We start from the raw sequence: 12148 nt of genomic DNA, 5'->3' as shown, positions 1-12148 counted from the left end.
GTGTTCAGTTGTGCCAGAACCTTCTTGTTCCTAGGAAATAACTCTGGTTGATTTAAGCCTGCACTGCCTGCCCTCAGCTTCCATCCCTGGGTGTGTATATCTAGCCTTTCCCAGGCATTGGTCATTTTGCTTATGTAATTGTAGATTAGACCTACAGCTCACTGCTGCGGCTGTAAGCTGCCCCAAGGCAGTGGGGAGAGCACAGAGGTGGTAGTTCAGGCTTAAATTGGTTTCTGCTGGTGTGGACCTGCACCTTGCCATTCCTTTCTAGATAGGTTCATCCCTTCAGGAAGAGACAGTTTCAAATATTCTAATCTGAGATGGCATCGGTTGTATCTGATTAAGTAATAGACAAGCATTGACAAAACACTGGGTATGGTTTAGGTAATAGAATCACAGAATGGTTTGGCTTGGAAGTGACCTTAAAGATCATCTAGTTCCAAGCCCCCTGCTGTGGGCAGGGACACCTTCCACTAGACCAGGTTGCACAGAGCTCCCTCCAGTCTGGCCTTGAATACTTCCACAGATGGGACATCCTCAATTTATCAAGGTAGCTTGTTCCAGTGCCTCATAAGCCTCTCAGTAAAGAGTTTCTTTGTAATGTCAAATCTAAACCTACTCTCATTTCAAACCCATTCCCCCTTGTCCTGTCACTATGTGCTCTTGTAAACAGTCTCTCTCCATCTTTCTTGTAGGCTCCCTTCAGGTACTGGAAGGCCGTAATTACATAACCCCAAAGTCTTCTCTTTTCCAGACTGAAAAAAATGCCAATTTTCTTTCCTTGTACGAGAGGTGCTCCATCCCTCCACTCAACTTGGTGGCCCTTCTCTGGACTCACTCCAACAGATCGATGTTCTCCTGTGCTAATGGATCCCTCAAAAGAAAAGTGCCACACAATTCTTTAAATTCTGGAGAAAGATTCCTGCTTTGAAATTGTACACATCCCTCTTTGAATCATTTTCCATGTAGGTATCAAAGAAAAGACTTTCCAAGAATTACGTGTTAGACTGCATAAAATATGCGCAGAGAGGACAGGGTGCTTAAAGGAGTTAAACATTAACACAGATTGTACTAATAAAAGTTGCACAGATAAGTGGTGTGCTTTTGAATAAATCTGCACATATGGGAACTGATATATATTAATTTGGAGTGAAAGCTGAATTTTCAGTTTGTTAGATATCTCTTTTTATAGGAAATCTATTTTGGCACATTTTGAAGGTGACAGGAATTTGCATCTTATTCAAGTTAATTAGAATCCTAACAGACACCACTTTACCAAGTCGAGACATTGCTATGCCTGGAAGAAAGACAATAGAAAGTAAGGCAATTACAAATCAGTGATTCCAAAGTGAATTCAGTGTAGGCTAATAATTCAAAGTGGTGAAGAGAAGAGCAGATAAAGCACCTCAGGTATCAAATTAGTCAGTGTGGGACAGCATTTAAAAGCACCGACCTATGTGCTAGATGCATTTGGCTGGCCTTTTGTTTATTTTCTAAGAACATCACCTCAGAGAATAAGATTACATTTCTGTGTGGATTATTTCTGGAGCAATTTCATTCTTACTTATTGTACATCATAGTATAAATTTTATATATGCATTTAAAGAAAAGGAAATGTAACAGGCTTTTTCCCTTTCAGCTGTCTTAGACACTGTCAAACTTGAAGTCCTTTTTATAGAATTCAGGCTCAGAATGCATGGAGTAACTTGGAAGTGACCCTGGAAAATAAATTACTGTTTTATAGAGCTTTTTCTGCATTTCTTTTGTGCTTTTGTTTCATTTGGCATATTTGTTTTTGTATATTAACTCATAAATATGATTTTATAACCCTTATGTGTACTTTTATGCTATTTTGAATCCAGCAGCTTTATTTGCAATATTGCTGTCTTTTTTTGCATAGTTAGTGTTGTCTAATGAACTTATAAATACTTCATTCTACTAGAATTTTAATAATGCCATCTGTTCACTTGATGGAAAATGGCAAAGCACTCTGAAGCAACTACCTTTTTTTATTTTTTCTTGACAGCTGTATTTTTAAAGCTTAAGATTTAAGTTTCTAGCATTATTTTTTCACTAACAGTAGCAGGGAACAATATTGCAAACAATAACAATTTTTTTTGTTCAAATCTTACTTTGTGACTGATTTTCTTTAGATGCAGTTTGGGTTTTTTTTTGATCTGTAATAAACAGTATTTTTTTCTTTTTACTGGATCTGGTTTTCTATCGTGGCAGAAAGTAAAATAATCCTAGAGAGGTCAGTAAAGCACATCACCGCTGGTAGCATCTGATGTCTCTGTCCAAGCTGCTTGCTCATCCTGGCACCTCTGTCCCTCTCTCCCTGCACATCCTCCTTTTGAAACTGTTTTGAAAGTCTTTTCTTTGGCTCTTCTTTCTGCTTTCAGTCTTGCTTTATTTAATTATGTTAATGTTTGTCTTTTGAACCACCAACTTCTTATGTAGTTATTAGGCTGTTCTCTTTGGTGTACTGTTTGATGACTTAATCTCACTCCTGCAATTAGTTGTCAAAACTAGTGGCCTGGTGTCTAGAAAAGGTCAGGTCCCCCAGTAGCTCCTGGGGGAATTAGTGATGCATGTGAAAATTGAGTGGCCGTGTACATATGCCACCATCTGAGTAGATGTCAGACTCAAATGGGTTAAATAACACAGCTCTAGTGTTTCTGAATTAGGTAGATGTAGTAGATAAAGAAGTGTCTAAGAAGCGGTTGTGTCACGGGGTTGTTTTTCCAAATTCCTCATCCAAGTAGTTGTGTGACGCTTGCTTACGTAAGAAACTCGTGTTGGTGTTGACAGAACTCTGTGGCAGGCCTGATGAAGAAAGTTGGGAAGAATGGTGCTGTAACTGGCAAATTATGAGATTCCTCAATCATGACTGTTTCAAAACTATTTTGAAGGCATGGTGAGAAGGGACTTAGATTATGAATTACCCTTTTCATACTTGCAGGAATAGATTTCTCGCTTGGTTGCAGGCTCTCAGTGTGTGATCATTAGTAGTTCTCTTAGATTGACAATTTGGGAGATAGACACAGCTCCTTATCCCAGCAGGTGGCAACTTCAGCTGTGTTGAAGAGGTACGGTTGGCTCTGGCTCCCTTTATTCCAACGACAGAAGTGGTACTTCCACTTTCTCTTACTGCTGTGTTAGATATAGTTTATTAGCTTTCCAGCTGATTTCTTTATGTATTTCCTGATTTCTTATTAAGTATTTCAATTAATTTACCATCTGCATTGGATTTTGTTAGTTAAATAAAAAATGCACATCAAAGTAATTTTGTCTTGCATGAACACATCCAGTTCTTCATTTACTCTAAGCTTGTAGAGCTTGTAGATCTGAATTTACAGTTTTCCTTTGGACATTTCTTTTTTTTTTTTTTTGACATCTATCAGGCGAGCTGTGAGTAGAGAATTCCTTCTGAAATTTCCAGTGTGATCTCTTCTCTGTGTGAATGTGTGTCTGAGGCACATTTGCCTTGCAGCCTCTAAGGATGGGATGATTTCTGTCCCCAAGTCTTTCACATGTTCCTAATTACAGAGATACTGTGATTTACCTCCCTTTCTTATGGCTGAATGATTCAAGGAGCTAGATTCTTATGATGGGACAATCATCAGTGCCTGATAGTACAGCCAGCCCTCTGTTTGAAGCCTGTGTCGAAGTTTCTGTACTGAAAGTTGGTATGCAGTAGATGTGATGGCATAGTGGAGCATGAGGATGTGCTGGTAGGCATACTCAGAAATGAGAAAATCATCAGTGCACTGAGGACTGGGTTCTGCCTGTCAATTTTTGTGGAACCTCTCGGAGAACCAGTCTGGGTCAAAGGACAACCTGGATGCTGATGTGCCAAGCTATTTAATGACCATGTCTCACGATGCATGTGGACTGCTAAGTGCTGTGACTTTGTAATGTGTTCTGGTGCTGAAGTGTCTGATGTTGGCTGTTACAGTGTGTCCTCGAGGTTACACAAGACCGGTCAGAGCTATATAAACAGAGCTTCATTGGGAACATTCTTGTTTTCAGCCAGGGACAACTGGTATTTGTCACATTTTTATCTTGTTTTCTAGTAAGCTCACTTCTCAGTATTATAACCTTCCTCAATTATTTCACATAACCTTAATATAATCTTAGAGCTTCACAAGTGGCTGAGTCTCTACAACTTAGTGAATGACCGTTCTCACATGAGCAGTGGTAAATCAACATACCTACTCATCATTGGGGTATGTAACTTCCTTTCATTTCAAGGAATTGGTTGCCAGACTGCTACGGAGATTTTTTGGAAATCATAGTGGATGTATCCCTGCCTGAAAACTTTTCTAAATCTGGCCTAACATTTTTAATACTGCACCTGCTACTAGAGAGAGTTAAAATTTTGCATTTGTTCAAATGTCAGTTGAAGAATACTGAACTCCACAATGTCTTGGATTTTTTTGTTGTTGTTGTAGAGCAGCCAAAAAGATAATTTTTAAATTTTTTTTTCTTGTATAATTACTGTGAATTATAATTATCTGTCATTACAAAATCTTTTTAGAATAAAAATGACTAGTTCAGAAACTCATAAGGTGCTGTCATTATCGTTCATGGAGAACTGTCTATAATTTTGTAGTTACATATTCTGTTCCTTTCCACTCCCTGAAGGGTTTTTTTTTTTTTTTGTTTTTTTTTTTTTGACAGTCTTCTCATTGCAAGCAAAATGTTTTACTCACAGTGGTGGTACTGATAAGTAGTAAATAGTTCAATCTTCTCTTGGTTTCAATCTGTTCATCATGTTAGTATAACATGTCATTTTTCAAAGACTCCAAAGTCATGAATTATCTGCACCTCATTATTCTGTAATATTCAACTCAGTCACTGAGAGCTTGATTATGATTACTAACAAATCAGCTGAAATATCCTAAAAGCAAAAAGGCTTAATTTGTAAATTTTAGTCCCTCTTTTTCTTCTTCAGGTTTTTTTCCTGATTAATTTAAACATTTTTTTCAGTTTCTTGGTTTTCAATCTACAGAGTAAAGTAAATAAAATACATCTCTAATACAAATGCACCTATGTTGTAGTTACAGTATGGTTTCTTCAGAGGGATTGAGATGATTCCCCTGACATAAATATGTTTCACACTGGATCACTGCACCCTCCCATGTGGTAACCCATCATCTCAAGCTCTAATGATCCCTTACCCTTGTTGACGTTAGCAAACTTTTCCTCTGGGGTGTTTTCTTTTGTTTCTTTTGTCAGCTGTTCTAAAGAGAAGAAAACTGCTCTGTCTTGATTTTTGTGCAAATTCTGAGGATTTTGCTGCAAAGTTCAGTAACATGACATTTGTTTTCAATGTAGTCAGAGGTGTAGATAGTAGAAAATCAGGCAGGCTGCAAAGCTTCTTGTTCTACTTTTGATTCTCTATAGCGATAAACACTGGAATCTGAAAATTTTGAACAACTTCTTAAGAGTCCAGTAAATTACAATTTTATTACGTGGACATGTTTTTCCCTAAAAAAAAATCTTTAATGTTTCTAAACAGAAGGAGGTGAGAATAAAGTGATCAAAAAGGCAGGGATGAGAATGAAATATAAATAATTAAAAGCAAAAAGTTTACTAAAAATGTTGGTATCTGATGCTCTGTTTCCCCAGGGTAAGTGAAAGATTACATTCTTCCTAACATGTATAACATTATTATGTTCTCTTGCTGTCACTGAGCCATATGCAGTATTTCCTGCTCCAGAAGCTGACAACCTGCTGAAATTTCTTGGTTTGCTTGGGCCAACAAGCCTTGGAAGCCTTGCTCCATGCCAGGGATGGGAACATCATGGCACTGAGCTGTGTGATGCCATCGCTTGCCTCATTAGGCTCAGAGTGGAGTGTGGGCTGTATATAGGTGTTGAGAAAGCAGGAAGTGTCTTTCCTTAAAGTTCTCCAGGCATCTTATCAGTTGAGAAGAGGTATTCATGGTCTAGGAATAAACAAGCCAAACTCAAGAGGCCCAGCAGGGTCCAACAGGTATGCATGTTTTTAAAATATCAAAATGTCTCGCAATGGACAAGATCCAGTGGGGCTTACTCAGGTTGTTAGAGCTTTGTAGGACCTGCTTCCAGCAGTGTTCTCTTTTAATCATCTCCTTCAGCCCTGAATCACTATACATAACAGAAATGCCATGATATTTAATACATAAAAGCATTTCTGATTTCCAATGTATGCTGTAGCAGTTCTATTGATTTTAATGGAATTGCTTAAGGTATATATCTAAGTAGTATTTGAGCCAACGGCAATGTCATCTTTTTCTTCTCTTTGTAAACACCTGCTGAACACAATAAAACTTCAATTTTGAAGTTTGAATTTGGTATTTGAAAAATATTCAAAAGTAAAGGAACAGCTCTATTCAAAAGTGAGAGGACAGATTATTAGTGATAATGCTCTTTCTTAGATGCATTGATTGCAGTAAACTCTTAGGATACCTTATGCTTGGCAGCCAGGACTTCTGGGGAAAAAAAAAAAAAATGGGAAAAAATCAAGTGAAAACCCGGTAGAATTTTGTGTCAGATGAGAAAAGCGGTAGATGTAGGCAAAAAGGTGCAACTGTAAACTGGTGTGAAAAAATGATAAATTGTTTTACACACTCTTCAGCCCATTGTTTTGTGACTGCATTCTGGTAATAAACAATGGTGATTGCACCTTGTTGACTGATAAGGTGGATGAGCTAACCAGTTTAACACTCTTGTCATTCAACAGCCATGTTGAATAGGATATGAAGTCATCTGCTAATTACCATTAAACACAATCATAGACTTTCTTGATAAAGCATATTTACTGCTGGAAACTATTAAGTTTCTTCCTGATGGTCAGAGCCCAGGTTCCAACATGGTTTTTGCTGAGGTGTATTAAACTTGAGAGACTTCTACAGAATGTTATGAAACCTTTAGAAGATGTGGGGTAGATATTCCAGAAGTTTGGGAGTACACCCATCTTCCTGCTATGTAAATAGAAGTTAGAAGGTGTGTCTATGTTAATTATAAACCAATTTTTTTAATCGTAATTTTGTGGAAATGCTCTGCTTAGATTAGTCTAAATTGCCACATGCATTGTATAATGGAGGATTTTTATGATCATGGATGTATACCTGTGGAGCTACTGTCAGTATGTTTTATACAACTAAGCAGTTTTGGAAACTGAAGCAAAACCTGGATCTTCCTCATGCCTTTCTGTTCTCACAAGGACTGGTGATACTTTCAGAAGATGCCTTTTGGAAGCTTTCTGGCCAGGATAAGCCATCCTGCAAAATTGCTCTGTTCCTTTCATCAGTTTAGTGCGGGCTAAGACCATAGAAAATAATAAGGTTCCAAATTTACCAGATTTAGGTATGTCTAATGAAGTCAAATGCATAGTCTCCTGAATCCTATTGTGTGTAGTGCCCTGTTCGCTTATATGCAAAGGAGTGAATTAAAATTTTCGGACACCCGGGAGACAATATGTTTCTCTGCTTACCATCTGCAGTGAAGTCTTGGTTTGGGCCTTATTTATTATCTGATGTATGTTACTTAAGAAGAGGAAGAACTGAGCATCCTTTTTCAGGAACTTAAAAATGTAGATCTTATTGTTCATGTAAAATAGCTAGAATTCATATTTTGTCCTGCTTCAGGGAAGGAAACACAATGTGCCACCAGTGATCAATCTAATGAATATTCCCTTTCAATGTCTATGTCTATGTTTAAACTAACTGTCTGTTAGTTTTCTGTGAAGTAACACTATGAGTGCTTCTGAACTGTGAAATAAATCCAGGCAGTTGAAAATCAGGAGAGCTGTTCAGGTGCTCTTAATGAGATTGTGCATTAAGAAGCAAGAACATTTTTGAGTGATGGCTTGAAATTTCTGTTGCATATGTGTGATAGTTACTGCTTTAGGAAACTCACCCTCAGCTGAGGTGTCTTTGAAAGATCTTACAAATGCAGTGGACACATGAGCTGCCGGATTCAAGAAGTCTAAAACAAGAATGCAAATTGCAATTAAAATAGACTGACCAATTTCATCTGACCAATGCCATTCTACCACAGAGATAAATTAAACCTGGTAAACTTTATTTCAGGGTGGTGAGATCAGTCTACACAAACTTATGTGGAATTTGTATTGATCTATAGGTGTATGACACTTTTCAAGGGAAAAAAAGGCAACAAATATATCTATGCTGGTCTAATAACATTACAAACAACTTGTGTCTTATTATCTGAAGCCTAAAGCAAATTTTCAAAAGAAAAATTATTAGGTCAATCTGATATCTACTGTGTGGGAAAACACTCCTTAGGAAACTGTGACTGTAGAGCTATCTGGAATTTCATAAACAGAATTAATCCTGAGCATTTGTTTGCTGTCATCAACAATAGTGTACCAGCAGTAATATTTAACTACACAGAAAAAAGAACAGCATGAGACCAGGGAGAAAGTCAATGCTGTTTTTCCAGAAGAGTTCCTATGATAAAACTAACTGGGCATTAGAATTATTGCTTCCATGGTAAATGCCTCAAAATTTCATGTCTGAGATGTTGAAAACTTGCTTTGTATTAAAGTTTTCTTTGTGACTACTCCGGTTTAGCATCTTGCAATTGTCAAAAGCCTATTGGCCTTTGTTTTGTTTTGTTCTTTTTAAATGCATGCATAAAACTCCAAGTAAGAAATGGGATTTTTTTTTTTAATGTGCAGAATGAAATGCAATTTTTTCCCATTAAATGAACAGTTACACAATTTAACACCTCTTCACACACACCCCAACAAAAAGAACCCCAAGCCAAATAAACCTAGCCTCATTTATACTGTGCTGAACAACAAACTTCTGTGGATTTTTTTTCTGTCTGTTCCTTTTCTTTCTTTCTGCTTCTTCCTATCTTATTTGACTGGGTTTAGTATGGAAGCTTTCCCAGATGGATGCTGTCTTTAATTACTATAATGATTATTACGCATATCTGTAGTGTACTGTGCAGTTTTTAATTAGAATTGTATAGGTAGTTTAGCTGAAATTGCAGTGGCAGTTATGTCTTACAATGGTGTGATGGAATAGAATTGTGATGGTAGTTATTTATGTTCAATATGTGTCATAGGTTAGCATTCTGCCTGGTTACAAACCCAACCTGCGACAAAATGTTACAATACATTGATTTTGTTCCAGTAGAGGGAGATTGCTAGTGTGATTTACCCATGTTTTTAAATATATACATCACTTGGGTAAGAGGATGCAGGGTTGAAGTTAATTTGGAAGATAAGAAGATAAAACTTTAATTTTTTTTTTTTTGGGTAGAGTTATCCAGGGTACTAAAGGTACTGAGTGAGAGACAAAACAGGTGGCAAAGTTAATTCTGATAAATGCTGACTACTTTATATGGGGAAAGTAATTTTACACATACAGTAGAGGGGTCTTAGTTATAAATTTGAGTGAGTGATATCAGTATTACAGAATATAAATGTTTGAAAATGTTAGCCTAGTGTTTAGTAACTATCAAGAAACAAGTAAAATGTTAGGTATTATTCCTTTCAAATAGAGAGAAACTCCCTAAATTATCCCTGTGTCATTCTGTAAGTCCTAGTTGTGTTCTCCTGAGCTGCAGAATTGCCTGTAATTCTGGACTTCCCATTCCAGCAAGATGCAGTGGGACAGAGGAAGTAGAAGTGGTGAGAGTTACCTGCAGCAAACCAGACCAGTCTTCTCAAACCAGGAGAGGTTTAGATGGGGTATGAAGCAGAGAAGGACTTGCTTGAGAGATCTGTAGCATCACAGGCTCCATAAATAAGGTGAATAGAGGGCATCAGATGAAATACATAGTGCACAGATTCAAAATAAAATAGTTTTTCTCGTATTATGTGTTTGAACTGTGGAGCTAATAGAATTTTGAGAATGCTGAAGACTGGTGACTCCGGTTTAATAACCAGCCAAACAAAATCTAACACCCCTCCTACCCCACAAAAGTGTGAGGAAGAAAACCCCATCCTTTAAACAGAAAAGTATCAACACTGATTCAAGAAATGTTTAATCCATTGGTTGCTGAAAACTGAGATTTTACTCCAAGGAAATTGTCATGTCATCACTCTGTTTTCTGCTGTTCACATTTCCTGTTGCTCAATGTCAGAAATCAGGTAGCAGGGGAGATGGATTTTGAGCATAGCTCTGGCTGTTCTTGTAACTGGTATGTAGATTTGTCTGGTTCAGGAAGATAACATCACTGAATGTGGCAGAGCATGTGTTACACATTGCATTGCAAGCAACAGAACTGCCTTAAAGAGCTGAGTTAAGTTTATGTCTGTGTTCTGCATGTGTAAAATAGCTGCATATCATTTGTCTGGGGTTAAGAGGAGACTAATACTTACTCATTGTTGTGAAATATATTGTTTTCCTTGGCATCACTCCATTTTGAGGGGAAATCTGTATTGCTATAGAGAATTCTTTCACCAGAAATTGTGTATTAAATATGTTTTCTAGAAAATGTGGGGTTTTTTCTGCCTTTATTGTTTAAAAGTTCATGTTAAATGTCAATATATGAAGAGCCTTTGGCAAACATAAACATATGGTATTTTCTGTGAGATTAAATCTATTTCCTGACTTAATTTTAATTTCTGAAGTATAGTAATTTGATCCATAAGAGCAAATAAAAAGTTACAAATAGTTCTCTTCATGTTTTCAGAAACAACTAACCAACTGGAGGTTTGTAAATGTGTGCTTAAGCTACTTTTGGTGTGGTTAAACTGAAAGTTGGAAACTTCTCCTGTGGCAGTTGTGTTCTTGCTGTATAGCTGTTTTCCCATCATTTTCAGAAATACTAAGTATTTTAGCTGGTGCTCTGATATTGTACCTGTGTTTATTTATATGTATTAAATTTACCAAAAATCCATGAAAGTCTGTTTGCATTTGAAAGGACAAAACATTATATTTTGTGTATATATAAAATAAAATCTCGTAATCTATTTTAACATGTTATGCCAGATCACATCAGTGATATTCTTCTTTTCTTATGGCTACAAGACATTTTTTTCACATCCAAAGAAGTCGACAGGACTAGCATCTTTGATATTCAGAACAGGAGGTTCTGAATAAGGCTGCTCACTAGCTTCCCTGTAGGATATTGGTGGCATATATTTGGTAGCAAAGGTGTTTAATTCTCAGACTATGCAGTACTATCAAGAGCCTTACTGAACTGGAATATAAGTGTAGTGTTTTGCTGGCCTGTGCCAGCTTCCCTCTGAATTCTGATATGTATGAAATTTTGTATTCTTATTAAGTCAGGATAGAATTCCTAAATACATCGTCCTAATTTCAATTGATTGTTAGCTTTAGAAGTTTTTAAAAGATTGTAAATGCAAGCCAGTCTCAGGATATTTCAATCGCTTTATGGAACCATGTTAGAAAAGTTTTGTACATATGTGAAAAATTGTTTGAAGTTTGTTATCTTGTTCTTCATTCAGCCTAGAAACTTCCTAGTGTGCCTAATTTTTTGGTTTGTTTCTTTTTAGATGAAATGGCTCCTAAAGAAGTCAGCAGGGTAAGTGCTGCTCTCTATCCCCTCTAAAAAGAAGTGTCCCACTGCTCATTTAAAATGATTTTTTCCACAGACTCTGATCAAGATTTAACTCTATTCCCTGGTTATAGTGGATCTCCAGAGAAAAATTGCTGTACAGGCTGTCTAGAGAAGAGTTAATAAGGAAAATAAGTATTAGGAACACTTGATTGCCTGTAAATAAATTGAAGGGTATTTTGCATTTAGAGTTATCCCAGTGCTATTTTCATGATCCAGTTTTAAAATGGTACTTCATGGAAACCAGGAAATTCATGGGACTTTGAACATAACATCAGACTTTAATCAGTGCAACTGCCTCAATAGATGGCAAGCATAAAAAGGGAAGAAAAATGCCCTATTTAATAACTCCCTTTTGAGATGTGCTATGGTACGATGAGTTCAATTCTCTAATTTAAAATATTTTGCAGTGTTCTGCATGAAATGTAATGTAAAATCCTAAAAAAAACATATTCAGTAACAGATAACCAGCCCTAGCCTTACATCTTATTGACACTGTGTCCTACAGAATATTGTTCCATGATTGAGGACTAATTACAGGGATCTGTTAGGAATGAGTGTCTTTTCTGTGAATGAGAAAAGATCAGTACAGGACAATC

General features: G+C 36.8%; 1 protein-coding gene across 4 annotated transcripts in view; it reads left to right on the top strand.

Annotated features, from left to right (window-relative positions):
• The window catches only part of PDE10A (phosphodiesterase 10A), a 347833-nt gene that overhangs the window by 264997 nt on the left and 70688 nt on the right, over nucleotides 1–12148 (top strand). For all 4 annotated transcript variants that reach the window (XM_010391640.4, XM_039568839.1, XM_039568837.1 and 1 more), the window contains exon 3: nucleotides 11488–11516. In XM_010391640.4, coding sequence (XP_010389942.3) covers nucleotides 11488–11516 — 29 coding nt within the window. The remainder of the gene's footprint in view (nucleotides 1–11487; nucleotides 11517–12148) is intronic.

This window comes from Corvus cornix, chromosome 3, assembly GCF_000738735.6.
Source record: "Corvus cornix cornix isolate S_Up_H32 chromosome 3, ASM73873v5, whole genome shotgun sequence".
Taxonomy (NCBI): domain Eukaryota; kingdom Metazoa; phylum Chordata; class Aves; order Passeriformes; family Corvidae; genus Corvus; species Corvus cornix.
This window is presented reverse-complemented; position numbering and strand designations above follow the sequence as displayed.